Source organism: Dermacentor variabilis, chromosome 11 (genome assembly GCF_050947875.1).
Source record: "Dermacentor variabilis isolate Ectoservices chromosome 11, ASM5094787v1, whole genome shotgun sequence".
NCBI lineage: Eukaryota > Metazoa > Arthropoda > Arachnida > Ixodida > Ixodidae > Dermacentor > Dermacentor variabilis.
In genome coordinates, this window is record NC_134578.1 from 55,349,127 (window position 1) to 55,373,252 (window position 24,126).

General features: G+C 46.2%; 2 protein-coding genes across 4 annotated transcripts in view; one reads left to right on the forward strand and one right to left on the reverse strand.

Annotated features, from left to right (window-relative positions):
- inaE (inactivation no afterpotential E) overlaps nucleotides 1-24,126 on the forward strand; it is a 196,392-nt gene that overhangs the window by 56,295 nt on the left and 115,971 nt on the right. The gene's annotated exons all lie outside the window — the stretch shown is intronic.
- LOC142564530 (uncharacterized) lies at nucleotides 3,651-20,336 on the reverse strand. The gene is made up of 5 exons (XM_075675548.1): nucleotides 19,822-20,336; nucleotides 12,994-13,145; nucleotides 8,174-8,256; nucleotides 6,651-6,740; nucleotides 3,651-3,884 (listed from the first exon to the last, which is right to left on the reverse strand). The coding sequence occupies exons 1-5, from the start codon at nucleotides 20,227-20,229 to the stop codon at nucleotides 3,730-3,732; spliced, it is 888 nt and encodes a 295-aa protein (XP_075531663.1). The 5' UTR covers nucleotides 20,230-20,336; the 3' UTR covers nucleotides 3,651-3,729.

Genomic DNA, 24,126 nt, shown 5'->3' on the forward strand with positions numbered 1-24,126 from the left:
CGAGCTTAGCAGTTGGCTCTACTTCACTCTCCTTAACTTCAAATGTTTCTGGCGCCCCCTTTGAAGAGCCTTGTCCTTGTTCAGTATGAAAAAGTGCGGCCTAATTGACACCACAAAATGAATCATTTTTGGAGTGAGCTTTTTGCGATGGAGCTCGCATCCCACTTGGTGGAGTGTTAAACTACTCTATGACTGCAAGAAATCATGCACACTGAAGCATAAAGCTTCTCTGTTGAAAAAAATAATGTGAATGCATCCTCTAGCACGAGCGTGGCTAACTCATCTCCAGGGTACAATAGGCTTCCATTGTCAGATATTCGCGTGAACACGCTGTCTGCATTGCATTCAGCTGCTTCTCGTGTCACTTCTCCATTTATCACATGCGGAAATGTACTTTTAATGTACTTCTATGCGAAGTGCCGTTCGCAGAGGACACACTCTGTTGTCAACTCGTTGTCAGCACATTTGATGTTTTGCGAGTCGCGATCACAATTCACACCGAGCTGCGTCTTTAGTCGGTCTAGAAAGGGAGGCCTTGGCTTTGCACGTTCTGTACCCGCTTCTGCACCCGTGTACAAAACGTGTTCGCGCTTTCGACGCCGTGAGGGCACGACGCATGAACTAATACATAACACATGAACACCACGATATAACGCATTACGCACCTCAATATAACCACAGTGGCACATGTGCGACGCTTCCCAGTGATCACGATGAACGTGCAAACAAGCTCGGTCTGTGTGTTCTACACGCCTACGCTTGTACGGCACACGCCGCTGGCGCTATACACTGGCAAGGGCCGCGCCGCGGCTTGTCCTTGTAGGATGGATGGATGATTGTTATGAGCGTCCCCTTTGAAACGGGGCGGTGGGTTGCGCCACCAAGCTCTTGCTATTATACTGCCTAATGTCCTACCTAGGTTAAATAAGAAAAAGAAAACACTATGAACTCCCTCATCCAAATTTCCTGATCCCCAATTCCGAACTGTGCTTTTCTACGTCTCCGTTTTGTATTGTCGTTTCCCTACTTTTCTTCCACCAATCCTCGAATCGCCTCTTACTAATCCCTATTGCGGACATGTTTACTTTTTCACTGCTCTCGCTGAACCCAAGGGTTTCAAGGAGGCCAGTGGTGCCTAAATCGACCGCTGAGCAGACGTCTTCACATTCTAATAAAGCATGCTCCATAGTTTACCGTAGTACACCAGCGATCTTCAGCGCCCCTAGCGGCGCTGGGAAAGTTCATCGCTCATCGCGGCTCTCCCACGCACGGCGCAGATACGCCGCCCGTCACAATGCCCCCTTCTAGCCACAATACGCCAGCTTTAGTCATGCGCTACAACCCCCGTCGACGAAGCGCCCCTCCTTTCTGTGTTTTCAGTGAACAAAGGTGCGGGAGTGAGCGTGTGAACCCTCACCCTCAATCCGGGTCCTTCGACAACTTTGGACGCTCCGACTGGACGAAGGTTGGAGGGCAGGTTCCCTGGCCTAGGGATCTAGGGAGGACAGAGCGGGGTTTGAGCAGCCGTTTTCGGCTCCTCGGTGTGCTTCTTTTCAGTCATGCTAGACTGACGAGATTTAACGTTCTCCACTCTTCGTGTAGATATTGTAAATAAATCCTGTACTCCTCGTTCTCGATGACAATACGTTTCTTCTTTCAACAACGTCCTTAGCGTGGATGAGTCGGGCGACGGCATGGGCCTGCTACCCCTTTTGACCGGCCCAACCCCAACTCTTACACTGCAAACAGTGATAGTCCACGGGCGTGCAATTCATGCTCTCGTTCAACTCAGAAGCGTTTCTGAGACGCGGTGGTTGAAAACACGTCGAAATTTGTCGCGGTCAGAGCTTCTGCTGTCACCTATGCATCCGGTGTTCCGTGAACGGCAGTAAGGTTATAGTTTGTCCTCAAATATATAACCCTTTTCGGGATACTGGGATACTGCGGGGACACGGTTGTCAGTATAAAACACTTGTTGGGCCATCTGGTGGCGCCGAGCTTAATCGCAGCTGACACATATTCGTCACTGTGGCGAGCAATTCATATTCTACCTAGATGCGGGTTGAAGCGGTCGGCGGTGACCTAACCATTAACATGGAACTTAAAAAAAGCTTTTTTTTTTCTTTTCCACGAGAACACCCACGTGACAGAAAAAAAAGCGTCCTATAACGCGTCGTGCTCGATCAACATGTCATCACTTGTCGCTACAAGCGTTGCTTTCAGTAATAAACGTATAGCGTAGAATCGTATGCCAACTGTCAGTAAAGTATTCTGTATGAGGAGAGATTAGTGTGGAAGATTGGCGCTCAAGATGGTGGTTGAGGTTGACTACGTCGCGGTTCGATAGATATGGTAGATTGTTTGGCAACATAATGAAAAGGGTCAAAGGATACGTGAGCGGCGCATAATAAAAATAATACTAAAGTAATCGACGAGCGTTAACTTTACTCGCAAACGAACTACGTTTGTGCAAGGAACTGCTTCAAGGCATCGCCGTATAACCAAGAGTCCGTATGGAAGAAAGCATTATCGAATAAGAAGAAATGAATCGTAAATAGCGTTATCGAGAAAGAAGATTAAGTCACAGCTCAAGGGGACAAATAAAGACCATGATTTGTGATGTCTCCGATATATGCTGATGCGTTTTGCTACGCTTGCTACTTAAGTTTGCACTCATGAACGATATGAAATGACAAACTGTTCTTTACGAAATGGTCACATATATTTTCGATAATTAGGTGGCAAAAGAAGCTGATTCTTATCGCAGAAAAGTGACGATAGAGCTTATACGTTTCTCTTTAATTTCGCGCCGAAACAGCCGGCACTGCCTCTTCAGTGTGACACCACTGGTTTGCAGGCTTCTTTTCGTACTTTCGCACGTTTTCGCAAAGCAAACCTTACCAAACTTGCTAGGTTTATTGACTTTTGTCCTCATAACTATAACGATACGTAATCTTCCCTGAACAATAAACCGTTTGCTATGGACCATAGTAGACGCTGTCGAAATCCACGACGTCACGGCAAGCAGGTGTGGCAACATTAGGGTCGCGTCACCACGAGTATTTTTTTTTTGGTGCGCCACTTTTTTTCTGTTTTACCACTAAGCCTTCTTTCATGGTAGAAGGTAGAGAGTGGGTCTGTAATGGATCCCGGAGATCCCACGGTAAGAACGCATCCGTTTTGTTATTAGAGAAGTGGAATTCAGTAATAGAGCTTAGCATTCTTCATCGATGTCCCTTTTAATGATGTGTTGAGCACGTGAGAAGCGCCGCCAAGTGTCGGGAGACGCCTTCGAAAAGGCACCTTCCGCGGACTCTTGACAGGTGTGACAAATGTTCGGACATATGGCACGCGGAACAGCCTTCCAGTAAAGCCCCTTAAACCTTGTAAAGTAGCGCCACGCTTTGAAGAATGCCGCCTCCTCCTCGCGCGCTCCGGCCGACGCCGCGTCGCTATTGGCCTAATAGCATCACGTGGGCCCTCGCGCCTTGCTTCAGCGCCATTTTCACTCGAGAAGCCTCCACGGAGTGGCGCGGAGCGCATGTTGGCACCGTTGCTACGCTCGAGTGGTGTAGGCGGCGTTACGGTCGAGGAGGGAGCGTGAAAGAGAGGAGGAACGAGGAGAAGTGAAGGCAGAGGAGGAGAGTGTCGCTACTTTACGAAGTTTAAGGGGCTTTACCTTCCAGCGCGCTGGTGCCGGCGTAAAAAAAAGAAAAGAAAAAGGTTTTTTTAAAGTTCCTCGTGGGGCACATTATCAGGCAGCGTCTTGCAGATAGGTTCGTAGAGGATGAGGCTCTTTCTGCCGCAGCTCGCCTCGTAGATCTTGTTGCACTCCAGCGGTATCCCGTTCTCGATGGCGGACTCTGGCTGGACGAGTTGGCAACCTGGAAGTGCACGCGTCAACAAGTGGCTTGCTTGCAAACTAACACATGTAACACTGGCGAAAAAGAAGAAAGAAAAAAGGGAACCAACAACTGCGCGGGCACTTCTTTGCCGTTCGTCGCTTCGAACAACAGTTTCTTGTGTGAAAAAAAAGTTTCTTTTCGAAATTTGGCAGCGACTGATGATTGCGTACCGAGAAAGTTCACGTATGGAAGGCGTGTAAACGTTTTGCTAGTAAACTGTCTCTTTTCTCGCGCGGGACGCGAGGGCAGCGCCGGTGCACCCGTGTGACGTCATGTTGAGGACGGTCCTCTATATCGAAGTACTGCAACGCCTAACCGGGAGAGAACAAATGCTGCTATCCCACTGGCGTTCGCATTATGTGTGATGAAACCGCATAGTTTTTGCCACATTCAGTAGCTGTAGTGTTGCTTTTGTTGCCGTACGTTCTCTGTCACCGTCTACATGCCATCGGCTTCAATAAGCATGCGACCGTAAATAAGCAATGGTTGTTCGACGGAGCCGAATAAACCTTCGCGATCATTTCCAACAATACTGGGGGTTCTCTTTTTCAGCTGCACCAATTTTTTTCTAAAGATTGCTTATCACAGACAGCGCAATTCTAACCCTTGATCTAAATTACTCGATAAGGCGGTTACTACTTCTACGAGATGTCAAAATGTCAAATAAACAATTAACATATTACGCTAATTATCTTTTTAATGAATTACTTTAGGCCACATATCTCAAACTACGAATTATAGTCGCTGAGTTCGCACGGCGTATCCACTTGGAAGGAGTTGTCTGGACAGCACCACTTCCGAGATATTAATTTTCATTGTGTCCGATGAAACGCATTGGCGTTACAGTTACCTTTTTAAGAGATCGCTGTTTTATGCATTGAAGCATAAAAGTAACCGGAACACCGATGAATTTCCACGGACACTTCGAAAACTTCACTGGGGACTAATTCCGACAAGTAAGTGAAACTCCATCGGCGTAGTGATAGTCATCTTAGCGGCCAATTTCGGTATGATTTTTTCCAAGTTACCTACATTATATTGATAGCTGCAGAGCATTCGCGAGAAAATGGAGACGAAAATTCTCTGGTGTCGAGGCGACGCGTCGACACGAGACACAAAAACACCCTGTATATCGTTCACTATTCACGAAACTCCTAGTGAAACCTCACCATCTCCTGTGATTGCTTTCTGCACTCAATCTATAGTTGCCTGTTACCGTGCGCTCTTGTGTAGGTTGTGTGCGCGAGTACGTTCGGTATGAATGAGCCATTCTATGCCTCAGGTTAGTCATCTGCAATAACATACTAGGTGTACGGCCATGTAAACATCTCCAGTGTTCATTCCGTTGAATCTGTCTGTCTATCTATCTATCTATCTATCTATCTATCTATCTATCTATCTATCTATCTATCTATCTATCTATCTATCTATCTATCTATCTATCTATCTATCTATCTATCTATCTGTCTATCTGTCTATCTGTCTGTCTGTCTGTCTGTCTCTCTGTCTGTCTGTCTGTCTGTCTGTCTATCTATCTATCTATCTATCTATCTATCTATCTATCTATCTATCTATCTATCTATCTATCTATCTATCTATCTATCTATCTATCTATCTATCTATCTATCTATCTGTCTGTCTGTCTGTCTGTCTGTCTGTCTGTCTGTCTGTCTGTCTGTCTGTCTGTCTGTCTGTCTGTCTGTCTGTCTGTCTGTTTTACCAAGTAGCTAACTAACTACTAGTCTCTCAGTACTTCTGTACGCATGTAACCGGCGTGACACCCAAAGCTACTCTAGGTGTTACAACTTACCATAAGTATGTGGACTCTATGAGCGATGAACTGCAAACGCATGTGCTCCTTCACTGGCATAGTAGAGCAATTCGTGAGTGAGCGTGACCCGACAGTTTGAGAAGATATCGTGCATAAACCCGGCGTTCGCATATTGCAGGCTCCGCGCCGTGCTAGTCATGTGGGCTACAACTTCTGTAGAAGTTGTAGCCCGTACGACTCGCATGTCAACGACCGTCGAAACCGCTGACAGGTGCCAGGCATCCGGCCATATACGTTCGCTTCGCGTCGCAGACAAGGGGGCATCTGTTCTGTGCAGTAATGGTGCAGTCTGCAGAGCAACGTTGTATTGTACCGTGACATTACGTTATTTCACATTCACGTCACTGTTGTGCGCAGCGACAAAGGCGCTCCGTGCAGAGAGGTGAAGGCAAACTGCAGCGATATTTCACTTCGGATAAATTGGCCATAAATGAAGTACATCCCCAGAAAGCTTTGTACTATAATACACATCAAGGAAGATTAGTCCAACTTGGTCACCTTTATTTCTGGCCATGGAATGTACGTTCGAACAAAAATACAATGAAATGCTATTTGAGGTGTAAGTTAAGTGTCGTACCTAATTAATTAGTAGTTGGTTTGTTGGATTATCAAAAAGTGAGACTTCGCTCGAGCGCTACGCTGATATGCAGGTACACCCCTCCCCCCCCCCCCCCCTATGCGCCATAGTTACAGATATGGCTCCTAATAGTTCCTGTTCCTACAATTCCATTTGTCTGCAGTATGTTGTCGTCTTTTCTTTAACAAAAGCAAAAACTCTTTCTCACTAACGCTACCGCGAGCCTGAGCCTCGCAGAATGCCTGGGTATTAGCGCCTTGGCCGAGTCACTCAGAAAGAACAGAATGGCCATTCAGCGACCTTCCTACTGCGTTCACAGCCTACACACTCTACTCACCCTTGCGTCTTCTCTTCAGATCTTCGACAAGGATCGCGCACGTTTTGTCGGGACTGATGTACATAAGCTTGCGTTCGACGCTAGGCTCATCTGAAATGAGAAAAAAAAATGAGGACACGTGACCTCCATGAACTCTGCCCTGCGCTTTGACCCGCTGGAGTGTATGAGCGGCTGAGACTCTTCGCGCCATGCGTTAAAAAAAAATTGCTTAAGAGGAAGCTTTAGCTCGGATGCTGCTATATGAAGAGATTTAAATGGAGACATGGGGTTTCTCGGCAACCACTGCACCAATTTTGTTTGTTGTGTTTAAAAGAAAAAATGCTTAAACCTAGTGACTGATGGAAGCGAACTTATTATTTATGCCGTTGCTTTCTGCAGAAAATTGTTGAATATAGCAAGATTAAAAAAAAGAAAACTAATGTATCAAGGAAAGAACTGTATAACTCATCAATGAAAAACAGCATCACAGCTCTGTAAACTGCGTCAGTTGACCCTATTTCTGGCATGCTAAGCTGCTCTACACTATATATATATATATATATATATATATATATATATATATATATATATATATATATATATATATATATATATATATATGACACCGCCGACTTTCAGGCATACGTGCGTTCGTATGCTTAATAGACTGTTTCGACTATTTTAAGTACCTCGTAATAATAATAATAGTAATCATAATAATTATAGACAAACGCCTGACGTTCCCATCATCCGAGAGGCACCAGCACGCGGAACTGTAGATGCGTTGTTTCGTTTTCGAAAACTTAGATTGGCTAGGCTAAATGCTCGGCTAAAACGAACGCCTTGACTTGTGCATTACCAAAGCGGTAGGACAGGAAACCACGAAATCACACAGCTATATTATTCCAAAAATAATTCGACACTTCAGAAAACACGAACCGCTTGATACGTTAACATTCGCTTGATATGAAATATTACTTTCTTACACCTAGGGCCGCACCTGCCTCCTTCCCAACTATGCCGGCGTACAATCGCTTCCGCGCTCACCTGTGGCTGTTTCAAGCTTGTTTCCAGCGTGAGACTTCGTGAACGCGATCGCGACTGCAGATCGAAAAGATCTGACAAAAACTGCTGCACCTCTTTCCTTATCTATTAAAACTGTAGGACTGCCCACTCCGACCTGTAAGCTTTCCGTAGCACACACACAAAAAAATTGGTGCTGTAAAAATTTGTGATCGGTCCATTTAGGCTGCCCTTCAAAACATGGCAGCCATGACGTTTCTGGCTCCGCAATTACTTTTGGCGCATGCCGCCCACAAAAGTACAGCCTCTGAGGTCAGTTTCTGTTACTCGAAGGGGTGGAAATCGTCGCTGATGCGCGGATTTGGACACCACCTATATCCCCGCGCTTTCCACAACGTTTATCACATTCTGCGCAACATCATCATCGTCATTATCATCACCGTCAATAATGTAATGCTTCTGTTACTGATGAATGTTCATTATTGTATACTTTTGTGCGTTTTTGTCGAGAGTTCTCTTACCTGGTCCGTGCGTATACGTCACAGCGTTGTAGTCCTTGTGCACACCAGTCTTGCTAATCTTGAAGAACACTTTCATGGACATTCTGCACATGAGAGAAAGAAATATAAATGCAAATTAGACAGCTGGTGCTTGCGTAACATCTTCTTCCAAGCGAATTCGAGAGACAGAGAGACGAGATTTACTAGCGGTAGATGGTTTCCTTGTATATTAGCATTTATCAAAGAACGACATACTTTTTATTACGAATGACTGCTTTCGAGCGTTAATCGGCCGGCACTAGCCTACTTTATATCGGGATTTGCATAAAATCCCAAAGGAACAAGGCTAACACATGATCAGTAGCAGCCGCGATGGCTGAGCTCCTGAAAAGAAAAGAAGTAATAAATGCTGAAAGCAAGAGATTGGGCTAGTTCGTGTTCGTTGGTATTGTAACGTGCTGAGGAATTCAACCTAATATAACTAATAACCACGATAGGACACATAAAACAAGGACTACGCTCGGTCGTTCTTGCCTGGTATGTTCCGTCGTGATTATGAGTTTTACACAGCTTTACTCGGCGCATTACGTGACGAATAAAAAAGTAAGGTAGTAAGAATAAAACATCCGTACTTGGAATACCAGAAAGTCTGGTATTGTGGTGTCCGTCTCTGTGTCATTTCTCCAATAAACCTAGGTCTGATGAACTTTTTTCTAGGCTGCGGCCGATTTTTCTTGGTCGCAATTAAAGAACGTGAGCCCGGATTCGCAAAGCATTTTGTTCGTAAGTGTTATCTGTCATTGGCCGGCCGTCGTTGCTGTTAAAAGGCCCGACATGATGACTCGCTGCCACCTGCTCTTACGAACACTTCTAGCGTAAGAACTTATTTGACCAACACTTACCACGTTGTTCACGAGTACCCTGTCGCCAGCTTGGGCTTCCCTTAAGCTCGCCGCTCATTATTTTCCCTTGGGGCGTCTTCGCGGCACTTACAGCTGCAGCAACCATTGCCTTGCCCTTTATGACTGTATCTGTCGCACAAAACGGCTAATACGTCTCATTTTTAGTGCTGTCACTTCTCACCACTGTGTCGAGTCAACAACACGAGTGAGGGGCCGAATTCACGAAGTCGTTCGTTAGCAAGTGCTGTTTGTTTGTTGCATGCGCAAACTGACGTTAGCCCTAAGTTGTACTTGAACTTACAACCTTGAAGTGAAAACGAAAAGGGTGTAAATCGGTTTATTACATACACCCGTACGCCCGTTTGGGTGTAAGGTTATGTCTTATACATTGATTAACACACTTATTCCCCGTTAAGTGTGCACATAATCTTACAGTGTACGGTGCCATGTAGTTGAGGCTTTCGCAGGTTAACAAATTCACGTTGTGGCGAAGCAGAAACGCCGCCTGCGCTCAGGGCCTATAGGCCAAGCGTTAGTCTGTGAGCAAGTGAGACGCGAGCAGCTGGTGTCGCTGTGTTAATTACTCCCTTCGCGCTTGCCCACTCTTTCCCATTGGCTGGCAGCCTTCGCTAATAATGTGTCCGTCATCACTGTTGGCCGACATATGCTCGTACAGACAGTTCTAGCGTGAGTGCTCTTCACAAATACGGGCCGAGGAGAACCGGCCCGAGATCATGCGAGACACGGAGTTTCATTTCGCGCATCGCCACCAGTCGTCACACGATTCCGATGCAAACGTGCGAAACGTTGGCTATAGCGAGAACACGTATCGATGATTAAGAAAAACGACGTATCTCGCGATGCGTAACGTGGTGAATTTCTGCGTTGTCCTCTGAGTGGCGTTAGTGGATTGCAAACTAAAAGACCATCAGGCACGTTGAACGCATATTGAAAAAAAAAAGAACTAGGCGCATTTGTGTCCCATTAGAATTAACGCTGCCACCTACACATAAGAACATTTGTGTCATAGCGTTACACTTTCAGAAACATTGCTTTGCGTTTGTGTCATTACGTTCATTTGTTGAAATATTTTAAGGCCTTTGAGTCCATTTTTTCACGAGAAACTTGCATCAGGAAGGTCACTTTTGCTTAACCTTAGCTTTGTTATTAGTGGGCCAATCGTAGATCCTTTCGAAATTCCGTACCTAATAATCTTTTTTTTTCTTATTCGCGTATCATACCTCCTATTTTTGCTCTTTGATATCGTTCTATGAAATAGCTTCGAAAGAATAGCTGCATGTCCCCATTAAAACTCATTAGGCGCACCTTGTTCAGGGTAGAATTCACAACGTCGTCAAGGTTTTCTAAGAGCGTGCGTGTAATTATATGTTGCCTAAATTCATATTGGGTTTCTAAAAAGAGTGAGTGCTAAACAGCGTAGCTAATCATGACCTCCAAATCATGACATTCGAAAGGAATTCTCACGGTATCCTTCAGCCTATCCACCCTACGTTTACGTCCAGGGTATTCGGCCGTTCCACAAATAATGCTACATTTACGCACGAGCCAAAAACTCTCCATTCCTTCTTACATGGCGTTCTGATATCTTCACGTTTTGCTCGAAAGCGCAGCCGAAATCCACGATTTCCTGTAATGTATGCACAATTAGTTCTGTCTGTTTCTCATTTTTTTTTTCATTTTGTGATACGGGGCGTGGCTGTATACGCTTCGCTATTGGCGAGAAGTTCTCAATCCCGTCACATCAATCTCAAGGAACCCTGCAATGCCCAACGTATCATCTAATCCACGCTGAGTTTGATAACTCAAAATGTTTATTTAGGCGACGGAAGCTTCACCCAAAACCAATACTTGCGTTTTTCTTAATGCAGGGGCCGAGCGTGTCCATATGTACACGCTTACACGATAGAATCAGGGTTTTGACTACTGCCTTGTTCTTCACCATCACCACAGTGGGACATAGTGCCCCAACTGGCGCTTCAAGATACCCTGCTGATATGCCGGGGTGAAACTTCGGCTGTGGATAGTTCAACAAACCAATCTTTAGTTGTAATTAATTAATAATTATAATGAAGAAATCATACTAATCAACTTGTAAGACTAATGACGCTTATTTTATTTCTTTTAATAAACAAGCTGGTCCTTGGCCAGAAATACTGGTCAGTAAGATATTTCCTTTTCTTAATGTGGAATGTGTGTTTGGGCATTGCAGGAATAGCGTTAGTCTGCTCATACTTTTATTTATTTATTTTTATTTATTTATTCAGAATACCCCTAAAGGCCCTCTCGCAGGAGGGTATTACATAGGGGGGGCGGTGCAGTAACGCATACAGATGTAATAAGTGACTAGTAAACTGAAAACAAAAATTGGGAACTGATAAACAATAATCACAAAAGATAATAATACAAGACGATTAAGATTATTGGGGTAGTAAAAATAATCAGAAGTGAACAAGAAGAATACGTATCACAAACACACGAAAAATGGAGGGTAATTTGAGTCATAGAAAGCACTCAGACCAATAATGTATAACAAATCAGTAAACAATACAAAACGTAAACTTAACAGAAAAAGGCAAAACACCGCAATAAAAATAGGAACAATAACCAAAACAATATGCATGTTCATAGAGGACAAGAACATCTTTTAACATCATTCTTAGCGGGAAAAAAATGGGGGTGGGACATGACACAAGAAAGGTTTATGCACTTTCATTAAGGATTAGAAGTTTCTGAAATTCATTTATGTCGGTGACGGTTGCGATGTGTGATGGCAAGCTATTCCACTCGGTTATGGTGCGCGGTATGAATGATCTGGCATAAGTTAGTGTGCGACACGTGAAGCGTTCGATTTTAAAAGGGTGATCACGGCGGGGAAAAATGGCAGGGGGTGGCCTAAAGAAGTCCTCGCGAAGTGATGCATGATGGTAAAGCTTATGAAGAAGTGATAAGCGAGCGATTTTACGCCGACATGATAACACATGCAGTTCAGCACGATTCTTCAATGAAGTGACTCTGGTGTGACGTGAATAATCCGAAAAAATAAAACGCACAGCACGGTTCTGCAGGGCTTCGATGTTTTTAATATTGTAGACTTGATCGGGATCCCAAATGGCTGAGGCATATTCTATTTTAGGACGGATTAAAGTTATATAAGCCTGTTTACGTAAGTGCGATGGGGTATGTTTCAAGTTACGTTTAAGAAACCCAAGTGAGCGGTTTGCTGAAGCAAGGGTGACGTTAATATGGTAATTCCAGGACAGGTCAGACTGAAAGTTAATTCCAAGATATTTGTACGTGGTCGTAAGTTCCACTGAAGTATTATTTAGCAAGTAAGAGGTTGGAATTCGAGAAGCTTTTTTAGAGAAAGACATCACTTTAGTTTTTGAAGGATTTAGTGTCATTAGCCAAGTTGTGCACCACGAAGTTAAGGAGTCAAGGTCAGATTGTAGCGATTGGCGGTCAGCTTCAGAAGAGATGTTGCGGTAAATAACACAATCATCAGCGAATAGCCTAACTCTAGATTTGAGGGACGAGGGTAAGTCATTTATATAAATTAAGAAAAGCAATGGACCGAGCACACTTCCTTGAGGAACACCGGATGAGACTGGGACGAAAGGAGAGTCAAAGTTATTGACGGACGTGAACTGTTGTCTGTTAGAGAGGAAGGCTTGCACCCATGCCAGAACAAGAGGGTGAATATTAAGATGTCTAAGTTTTAGTAAGAGCCGGTGGTGAGGAACTCGATCGAACGCTTTTGAGAAGTCAAGGAATATGGCGTCAATTTGGATGCCGGCGTCCAATGATGAGTGTAAATCCGGCACTCAGTTGTTGCGAAAATTTACGCAATCAAATCAGTGTACATAATTTATTTATTCATTCATGCGTTACCTCGCCTGTAATATAATAATAGGTACTCACAGCGCTGGTGACTGGTAATGGCGCGTGCGGAGCAGGTACTCGTATTGGGTGTCGCTCAGCTGACGCAGCCTCTGCGCCGATTCGCAGCGTTCGACTCGCTCGAGGTTGAAGTTGCGCTTCACCACGTATATCTTCTCGGTGATGGCCACAAACTGCGACAGACGAGGGAGGGAACCAAACGTGGCGTGAGTCTCAAACGCTCGCTAACATTGCCCGGTGTGTCGTTAATCGGACCTCGTGTGCGCACACAAGCACCCGAGACAGTATAGTGGATGGAGGGATCGATGGCGCCTCGGTGTCTCGATTAGTAAAGCACTGCGCGCGTAATGCGCGAAATGCGGGTTCGGTTCTCACCCGCGGCTGGTTAGCGCTCGTACACTGTTCATTTTCCTTTTATGTTATTGTTCCCCACGTTTCAAATGAGCGTAACAACAATCATATTCACCTGTCCTTTTTCTGATGGCTTCGTTCTCTGTTTCTTGGCACGGTTTAAAAAACATTGAGCCCCCTCAGGTCCCCTATTCATTTAGTTCAAATAAGTGTAAGAGTCACATAATTACACCAAGACAATCACATGTACGACAGCGAGCATATATTAAACGGGTGTGTTACTACGGGGTTAACTCCGATTTTTTCCCTGTTGAAGTGCATCTGAAACGCAGAAATTTTCTTAATAGACGACGTCTCAACCAACCTGAAACAAATCGCTTGCATACAAGAGAAAAAAGCTTTCTGCCGACCGCATGGAACAGAACTTTGATTTAGTGCCTCACAGTTGTCTAAAAAAATTCTGAAAATCAGTAACCCTTAATAAAAATTGAAGCACGGAGTCTACAAATGTGTAATTATGCACCCAAAAGAAAATATCGAAGTTATGTAAACTGATTATGTTAACGCACTTGAAGCTTACGAATGTCCGACATGACTTTTCCTCTTACGTAAGGTTTCTACAGTTTTTTAGGATAGTTTAGCAATAGTCTTGCTCACGAATTGGTGGCATGTATCAGTGATGCGTAACGCATAAAGCTAGTCTTCTTTAGGTGTGTGAATAGGTGCAACTTCAAGAACGGCGGTAATATATTTTTTTCCGAGTTACACAGAGTAGTAAACGTGATTTGAAAAAAAAAATGTCTTCCACGCAGTCGGTCGAGTTTACCCTTTCAATTTTAAATGCAACAAGCTTCATTGAAAATCACTTAGTCAATGACGAGAAACATGATTTTTGTGTTCCGACGTGTGCTGAATCGCCACTTCGTTTTTTGTCCTCCGGAGCCGCAGTTAGGGCTTCTTCATTGTAAACCGATTTGCACCCTTAGCGGTACATTCCTGTCTATAGCTCATAGCCTTACATCCGCAAGGGTGTAAAGGCGTGAGTTGTAAATTGATTTGGCACCCTTGGGGGTGTAAATTGGTTTCACTGCGTTCCCTCTCCCTGCTAAAAAAAGCAGCCGGCTGTTCGGTTGGCGTAAGCTATGCCCTCCTTGCAGGTAGAGCGCTTCCGAAATTTCATTAATAATTCGGGGGGATCACAGCGACCACCCAAAGATGCCCTTTAGTGGCAGCGTGTGCAGGCTTTTCAAAGGACGCATTTTATGCGCTTGTAGACGCGAAACATTATTACCGCTTCCGATACTGAATAGTCGCCTCACCGGTGTCTCTTTAGAGTGGTCTCAATCCAGCGTCCCTGCGAACTAATTTGTCAGCCTATATTCGAAGAAACATTATCCAAGATGTAGGATTAATAAAGAAGAAGCCATTGTTAATACAAATAGTTCCGCTTTCTTCGGGAAAGCTGGCTAAAAAAAACAAAGAAAAATACGGGAAATGATTGCAAGTACACAGCGAGAAATGTTCGGAACAGTCACATCACTTTAATTAATCGGAGTGCGCGCTATAGCATTTTCATACGACCCAAGCGACGAGGCAGCTTCAAAAGGTCACAAATTCTCTTTCCTTTAAACGAAAAGAATAAAATGTTGCCCGTGTCAGGAGCGGCGCCCACTCGTAAAGAATGCAAGTGCGCACTCCAATACCACTGCACACGCAACAGGCGCACTCGGCGCGCTTTAATCACACCTCGAGTTTTCGAAATTCCTGCGTGAGCTCTCCCCCGTATTCCGAAGGACATTGTGCAATTTTGCTTCGATGCCCGGTTGGCGGCGTAGTCGTTCGCTAGCAAACGAGGCGCTGATGTTGGAAATGCCGTACATTTAGTTGTGCTTACCGAGCTGTTTCTGGAACTTCTTCCCCTTTTCTTTCTATTTTTTTTTATTTCGGGATTCCCAGAGAAGCACCGCAATTTCAGCGCCGCTGCGATTGACAGTCACTCCTACTGCCCGCAGGTGACGCCCGTATCGGCGCCTCCAATCCACCCCCTCTCCCTTTTTCCACCCACCCACCGTCTCACGTTTTTAGCCGGATAAACGCGCCATGATTCTCGAACACACTGTGAAACAAGTTACACCCTTAAAAGTGAAAAAGGGTGTAAATGTGTCTATAACTCCCACCCTTAGGATGTGATTTCTTAAGGGTGTAATTTGTAGACACATTTACACCCTTTTTCACTTTTAAGGGTGTAAATTACTTTACTGTGCATGGGCCTATAATAAGTTTCCTGAAGACTTGTGGAGTAAAGGGCTTTCCATAAACTCACGCACGCGCGCCACCACGCACAGAGCCAACTTTATGGCTCGCTCGCTAATTTAAAATCTCCCCGCTCATTAGAGACCTCGTTGGCGCTAAAGTACACGTGGCGCCAAAGTTCACGTGGCCCCAACTTTCAGCGTAATTGACTCTCTCACCGTTCGTCGCGGGCACACACGCGCTGAAAGCTGCGCGCCTCTCAATTATGAAATGTCGCTTCTTAGCCGGGCGCAAATGTCAGTTCGCCGCAGGGTCGACGTGCAGGCATGTGTGGTTCGAGCACAGTTTCTCGAGAAAATGGTCGACGAAACACAACAACAAAGAAACAAAAAAAAGCACGAGCAGAGGAGAAAAGTCGGCGATAACGAGACCTTTAGTTAAGAAGCAAGAGAGTGACAACCCTACGCCGCCGTCAGCTCGCAATGCCGCGGCCGTCGATCGTCGTGAAAAGGTTCGCTCGTTCGAATCCATTGTCCGTCGCGGTGCTCTGACAGTCGTTGGCCGGCGCAAGTTAAGCGACACGTCGATTTTCTAATGCCGCTGGGCAACCTCGTCTGTCGCATCGAGAGGCCTAGTACGTTGAAACGCTTGCCCATCTGCGGGCGCTCGTCTGGTTGACCTCCCTCCCTTTCCTCTCTTTGCTATATCTCTCTCTATCTCTTGTCCATCTGCGTTACACGTAGTACCGAAATTTTTTTTCGCGCAACAAACGCGCGATTCCGTGTTTATACGCAGTTCCACGTCGATGTTCCTCAACTCTGCCCAGCTGTGATCTGAACTCTGAAAGAACAACGGAACGGACAAAGACGTACCGGCGAAGAGCACGGGCGTTGTCTATGGCCATAGGCTTCCCGGATCCGGCCATCGGGATGCACTGTTGAATAAGTTGCACCCTTAAATGTTAATGAGGGTGTACATCGGTCGGTAACACGCACCCTTGCACTCTTCTTGGACGTAAAGTGTGAGTTATGATAGAGTTACACCTTTGCTCGCTTTTACGGGTGTGACTTATTTTACAGTGGGCAATAATTATCGTGTCATATGATGACGCTGGTGAACATGGCGGCGCCTAACCTGCAGCCGCTTCAGTCCAAAATGGCGCCAATTCTTTTAGACAGAATGTACGAATTGGTATAAGGAATGAATAGTGAACAGTGCAAACAGAACACAAGCAAGGACGAGACAAGATGAGACGCTCGAAGGATGACACATCACTTTGTCTTGATGATGATGATGATGATGATGCGCTGTAATATATGGTACGCACCCAAAATAGGGGTTGGCCAAGGATGTGGTTGTCTTACGCTCAGTTGATATATATTTAGAAGAAGAACGTGGAAGCGTGCAACATAGAATGTAACAGCATCTTGTAATTGATCGTTGAGACGAGGTAAATGAATGGTTAAACTAGAAGAAACTAGAAAGTTCAGATTTATTGCGATATTTGGAATGAGAGATACGTGGAACAATGTATAATGACAAGTTTAAGGAGAGTATGCACTAACTAATTGGTATAGTATACATGTCCTTAAAATGGGATCCCCCCGTCCTCGTCTACTTCATCTTTCTACCTCGTCTCTATCGTTCCGACAGCTCCTTTTATTGGCGTGGGGTACCAGGCCTGAGGCCCCTAACTCGGGCCGACCTCTCTACCTTTCTCTCACTATAGTTCTCCTCTCTTTTTTTCCTGGACTTCTGTTTGCGTTGTTCTATTCCGTACCAAGTCCGGCTCTTCGTCGACACCCCCCCCCCCCATACTTCACGAAAAGGCAGTGGTTCATATATTTCTTGTTCCCTTTACCTCACCTCGACGACAGCAAAGTTAAAACGTTATCTCGGCAGTCTCATTGAGATTGGTTGTCGGTGAAAGATAAATGCCTATATAGCCGCCAACGCTGACTCGTCGCTGTGATGAAAAAACGGATCGCCTTTGTCAGTGTGGAGATTCGCGCTTCAAATCAAAGCTGCACGGCTTTTTATTTTCTCACCTTATTTTTTATAAACGTCTCGGGAAAACCCTGGGATTACTTCGGCGGATGTCCGAAGGTAGTGACAGAATAAAAGGTATCGCTCTAAATATAAACCATAGCGTGCAGCTCAACAGAACACACATCGGGGGGTAAATGATATAATTGAACAGAAAATACCCTTTGGAATTGGTGTATTATTTCGCTTATAAACACCCTTTTGTTGGGTGTAAAGGGGTGAGTTATAGACACGACAAAACACCCCGTAGGGCGCAATTTTCCCTAGTGCGTGGCTTAGATCGACGTGGCTCGAGGGCAGTATGCCTGAGCATTCGCTCTTTCTTTTTTCTCTCTCTCTACCTCTCGCGGCATTTCGCACCGCGAACTCATCGAAACATTCGTCGACGCGCACATATTCACGAACGAATCAAAACGCTTAAACCTGCGGGCATGCGGTGGCATTAACGATTCACGACCCTTTGGGCTCCGCTTCGTTCGCGCGAGCTCGCGCCTGGATACTACTGGTGCGCTCCTATATTGACGCTCACAAACCAGCGAACGAGTCGGAACGCTTCTATTTAACATTCCCTGACCTACGAGGCATGTTTTACAAACCGCCATGTCTACGTGCGGAGGCTGCAAGCTGCAGCGTTGAGGGTCTGGCGAAAATCATGCAGTTGTATTCGCGCTGAACTTTAGGTGTGAATCACGACGACAATGTCACAGATCCGTCGTAAGGTTAGACGTCTCTCGGTGTGCCCGATGAAACATCTTGGTATATACTGCTTGACGTCAATGCGTTTATATATATGTTACATGAACGAGAAGAAAGCGAGTTAACCGAGGTGGCCGATTTTTATCAGTCAGATCATGAGAAGCCAACAAAAACACCAAAGAAAACATAGGGGAAAGCCCTTGTACGAACTGAGTTAAAGAAATGATAAATAAGCGGCAATGGAAGTGGATCAGAAAAACGACTTGCCGCAGGTGGGGAACGATCCCACGTCTTCGCCTCGCGCGTGCAATGCCCTGACCGATTGAGCTACATCGTCGCTGTTTTCCCATCCACTTTCTTGGGTATTTATCTTTTACTACTAGAACTAACCTTGGGAGTGTCAGCCAGCGTCCCCACTCACAAACCTCGACTCCCTCATTTCATAACGAGGGTCTCGAATCCGGCAACATTGATGTATCCAGGTAGCACGTGCAGGTTTATTGACCAGTTGCCTTCACCCAAAAACATAAGTACTCGCGACGCCTGCGGCAGAAGGGATGTTACACATCCACCGCCGTCAAGGAAACTCAAGCTCAGACCGATTAGATGACGGTGTTATTCAGCAACTTCTAGAACTATACCCCCGTCACGCCTGGAAAAGACAACGACATATAGACTACCCGCCGCATTGGCTTAGTGACTATGTCGTTGTGCTGCCGAGCACGAGGTCTCGGGTTCGTTGCCCGGCCGCGGCGGATGCGTTCAGGTTGGGATGGGATGAAAAGAAAAACGCGCATTCCTGCATACCCTGGCTTTGGGTGCTCGCAAAAAAAACACGTGGCCAAAATTAACCCGGAGCGCTGAAGGGAGAAGTGTGGGAGAGGAAAGGCAAGGAGGTTAACTATGGACTCCCTTCAGTTCGCTACCCTAACGGGGGAAAGGGAACTTGAAGTTTAACGTTATTCTTCGAGCGTACATATGGGGACATTCGTATTTTATGGAGTGTTAGGGAGAAAGAAGACAAGGGCTCAGAATTGTCGCACGCACCACAGACGACCATTTGCAGCACGAGGTCGCGGGATCGAATCCCGGCCATGGCGACCGCATTTCGATGGGGGCGAAATGCGAAAACACCCGTGTACTTAGATTTAGGTGCACGTTAAAGAACCCCAGGTGGTCGAAATTTCCGGAGTCCTCCACTACGGCGTGCCTCATAATCAGAGAGTGGTTTTGCAGCGTGGATCTATGCAGTCGGCCACTCAGTTATGTTGCCTTTAGATGCCGAAGAAGTGCTCGCAAGTCTATCCCGACCGATAAGCGTTGAGACCATGGCTCCCGGTATGGCTTAGACGGTGTAAGAGGCCAAAATTGTTCAGTCTGTTCACGGCATACTCGGGAGTCTGGCGTTAGCAGCCCGCTGGCTATGCGGCTTCTGGACCTTAAACCGACTCACTTATTATTTTTTTTTGTGATGACTCAAAGCTCGAATCAAAGTGTACTCACATCTTCCATGTGCTGCCGCTCCAGGTGACGCGGGTCATCTTCGTAAGGAGTCGTTTCTTTGGCATCCGGAGCCCCGGTCGTGGCATTCGCAGTGCTCTTATTCGTCGCGGCTTTCGGTTCCATCGAAGGACTTGCGGCCTGCTCGGGACTCGAAGTATCTTCTCCCGAGCGCACTTTCTCCTCGTACTTGATGTAACTGTCCTGCTCGGACAGTATCATCTTCTCGAGATGCCATGCGTCGGTCTCTGTGGAGACCACCACTCGTTTGGCGTCCTGCTCTCCGCTGGCCTTCGGAGGCGTCTCCGCCCTGTCCTCGGGTTTCGACTTAGGTGCCTCTTTTGCCCCGGCGCCTGAGAGCATCGCCGTCGCTAGGCACAGCGCGCCGAGCAAAAGCCAGGCGTCCCTCATCTTTGTCTCTCGGTTCCCGGCGAGGCGGTCGACGGGATCGCGACGAGCAGCGGCTGTGCTTCGCACAAGCTGACGAGGCAACCTTTAAGGTGAGCCGTGATGACAGTCAACGAGTGCGTGTCTTCCACGTCGACGCGGAAAGCTCTGAGAGAGGCGTCACCTGACGGTCGAAGCCTGTCCGTATTGTTCGCGATTAAAACGCACCGAAGCGCGCTGTAAGCTTCGTGGTCTTGCGAGGGAGATGGACCTTATGATTTCGCATTGCTTAAGACGCGAGTGCTTCCAGAATTCATCATAGTGAGTTTGAAAAGAACATGCTTCGTCGTGTCAAGCGCGCTTCGTGTCATTTTTAACCTTAATATTGACGCGTCTACTGAAACAGGACAGCTGAATATGCGCTCTGATGAGGAGGGTGTTGCAAACTCTTCTTAAAGTTTCATTTTTCGAAATTTCGAAACAAGTAGCGTTAAGGCGACACACACACACACACACACACACACACACACACACACACACACACACACACACGCACACGCACACGCACACGCACACGCACACGCGCACACGCACACGCACACGCACACGCACACACACACGCACACACACGCACACACACGCACACACACACGCACACACACACGCGCACACACACGCACACGCACACGCGCACACACACGCACACACACGCACACACACACACACGCACACACACGCACACACACACACACGCACGCACAAACACACGCACGCACACACACACACACACACACACACACGCACGCACGCACGCACACTCACACACACACACACTGATCGAAAGAGAGAGAGAGAAACCGAGTAGCGGAAGAACAGGTTCTAAGTCAATTTCAGACCGTGCAGCGAATTTTACGACTGTCACGCAATTGCAGAAGTGCACTAAGTATGGGAGTCATTAGTGACATATGATAGTTAGTGAGCTTTGCAGCGCATCGGTCCGTAGTGGCTAGTCGCTGACCAAAGAAAGGGGCATCCGCATGTCTGCAACAGTTACAGACAAGTCACAGTGTGACTCCACCAAGGTGAGGCGGCACTGCCGTCATGCTACTTACTAGAGGCTCAGTAATTGTAAACGCTTGTAAACAACGTCTGAAGCCCTGGAGTGGCTGAATCTGTGCCCTTATTTACTTCTTATTTTTATTTCGCTGTAAATGATTGAATTTTGCCAACCTCACGGTAAATTGAACTTCACGTTAGTGAAACAGTGAACCGCTGTCGCTGACACTAAATTCACTTATATAGGCTGGCGAAAAAATTAGTATAGTGGTGGGTTGTAGCAACGGGCTAGCTTAGCCTGGCGATCATGGCCGGCAATGGATGCGCCCGAGTATCTCCTCCAATATAACTGCGGTATTTCACCACGTGTCCATCAAATCAGTCTCTTTTAAGCAAGGGATAACAAGACGTGAAGCTTCTTTGTCTGCTATAACTATTCCTTCTGGGAACACAAGGTGTTGCAGGAACGGACGTGCTTCTTTGTAATCCTGCAGATTGTTAGTTATCCTCGATTGGCCCTTTGCGTTGTGGTCTCAGCACATCAAATAATAGAAAAAATCTTATATATTCGACGCACTATTTTAACCTGACGCTACACGTTTTGCAGAGTCGTCGGCATAAGTCTTCTCGGAATTTGTCGTCCTATAGCGTGTATGCGTACGGCGAAGGTCAGCAGCCTATTGCTTTCAAAGAACAGCTCTTCCGATCTGCCGATACACCGTCACCTTTCACGCCGTTCCGCGATTCTATGGTTAAACGAAAGTCGTGGCTGTAGAGGCACAAGCAGCTTCCCTGCGGCGCAGGGCGTCAAGACCTGGCGACGATGGCGCATGGGTGCGTGCTGGCTGGGCGCAATATTCACAACGCACGTACTCGTTTCCTGTCGTGATTTGCCTACGGCTCTCTCCATGACTGTTGGAGATGCTGTGAAACCATTACGCACCTGTAGTGGCGAGCGCTCTCACCTTAAGCAGCAACGATAAGGTCTCTCCTCCACACCAGGCCAGCGAAAAGGGGCGTGGAGGGGTATTGCACAAGAAGAAATCTTTATTCTGGATACAGTGTGGTTGAAATATCATCTGGATCCTCAGTCGATGTGGCTAGTTGTGGATGCCACGCCAACGCAAAAGCAAAAAACTGGGTATGCTCATATACATGATTTAAATTAATGTTCTAATGATGGATCGGTATTTTCAAGTTTTCTAATAAAGCTGGATATTTCATTCCAGCTTTTTATGCCGAAAAATAGCCGGGCATGTTGACCATATATATAGTTTGCGTGTTCGGCAAGTTTAACTTGCTATGCCCAGCCTGTTATACTTAGTAGTCCTTGTAGGGGGGATAGATAATGATGAGAGATCTACATTGTTCGTGGTTGGTATTGTGTGTATTAGTATAGCTGTAGTATAGTCCCGAGCTTAGATCAGTTAGATTAGGCTTAACTGCATGAAAAGCTGTGCAGAGGGCGCGTCCTTAGTAGCTGGTGCAATTATTCTGACCGCGCCGTTCTGAATTCAGAATTAAGGATCAACGCACGGGGCGGCGTATACGTGAAATCCCGTGATTCTATACAGTATTTTCAATGGCAATGAAAAATACTGAAATAAAGGAGACGTAGTATTTCAGGGAGAAAATGTTTGCGAGCCTTTAATAAGGCATAACAACCAAAGACTAAAATTCTGTAAGTGTCCACCTAGTGAACTGTTCATTTCGGCAGCCGCTCAGTGGCTGGAGCTTATACAGCGTGAAGGAAACTGGCTGTGGGCGCCTGTTTCCTTCGCGCCCAGCTAATCAGCACCGGAACAGCAGACAAAATGGACGTGTCCGTGTACAAGGTGGACAGTTACAAAATACCCCCTCCCCCTTTCCAGTTAGCTGGACAATCGCCCATTCACAGAAATCAATCAACATTATTCGACACTGGCGCGAGTGGCTGTAAACGCGGCTGTAATCAGCGAGAGCGGCTGTGCCCTCAACCCAAGGAACAGTCCGGGTTCCAGTGTTGGTGTCCATTTGGGTACCCTGCAGAGGTGGCTCCAAATTATTCTAAACGATGAGACGTTGTTTACTCTCTGTATTAAGCGCAAGTTCTGACTTTCCTTCACAGCAATACACTTTGTATTCCTTCGGTGCGTTGCACGACTGTATTGCGGTAAAGCATTATGGAGGAGCATATGAGATTCTTGTCGGTCATTCATTCTTCTTTTCGTTTCTGTTATCTTTCATAACCCTTTTTACCCTTTTCCCAGTACAGGGTAACCAACCGGATATATGATCTGGGTAGTCTCGCTGTCTTTACTTTGATCTCGGGCTCTCTCTTCTTACTACTTCAAGTGCACCTCAAACCGCGAGTATCACGTTTCTTTTATCATTACAATATTTGCTACTGCCTAATTGAGCGTGCTTGATAAGTAATCACTACTGCGATCGTCTATGTTAATAAATGCAGCTAAACGCGGCTGATACGAACGTCTTAAAGAAGGAGATATGATTTTTGGTCTTTTGGCCGCTCCATAATAATGAGCTCGATCGCATATGTTTCGCGGGTTGAATTTCTGCCACCGGGCAGCTCGACTTGCATACTGGCATTAAAAGCGACCGCTTAGCAATGAAGCGCTTTTTTTATTCAGCTATCGTATAGGTCTCCTGCCGCCTTGGAACAGTTTGATCGCGGCAAATTCTTAAATGCTGCCGAGCGCATCGCCAACGGCGCCTGCCTACCGACGGCAACGTTGAAAACCGCAATAACGGAGCTGGCGCTGCTCTGGAAGGACAGTAGGCTTGCATGTATTTAGAGGAGTGTCCGCGCAGTATACCTACAAATTCAGGCAGCTCAGATGGAGATTCCAATAGAAGATATATACG

What these genes read in the sequence shown, in the direction of transcription:
- LOC142564530 (XM_075675548.1), bottom strand. Translation starts at nt 20,229, where the DNA reads ATGAGGGACGCCTGGCTTTTGCTCGGCGCGCTGTGCCTAGCGACGGCG. An exon ending in AGCGGCAGCACATGGAAGAT is followed by an intron (nt 13,146 to 19,821) that starts GTGAGTACACTT and finishes CGTCTGTCGCAG; the next exon opens with TTTGTGGCCATCACCGAGAA. An exon ending in GACGTATACGCACGGACCAG is followed by an intron (nt 6,741 to 8,173) that starts GTAAGAGAACTC and finishes TTCTCATTTCAG; the next exon opens with ATGAGCCTAGCGTCGAACGC.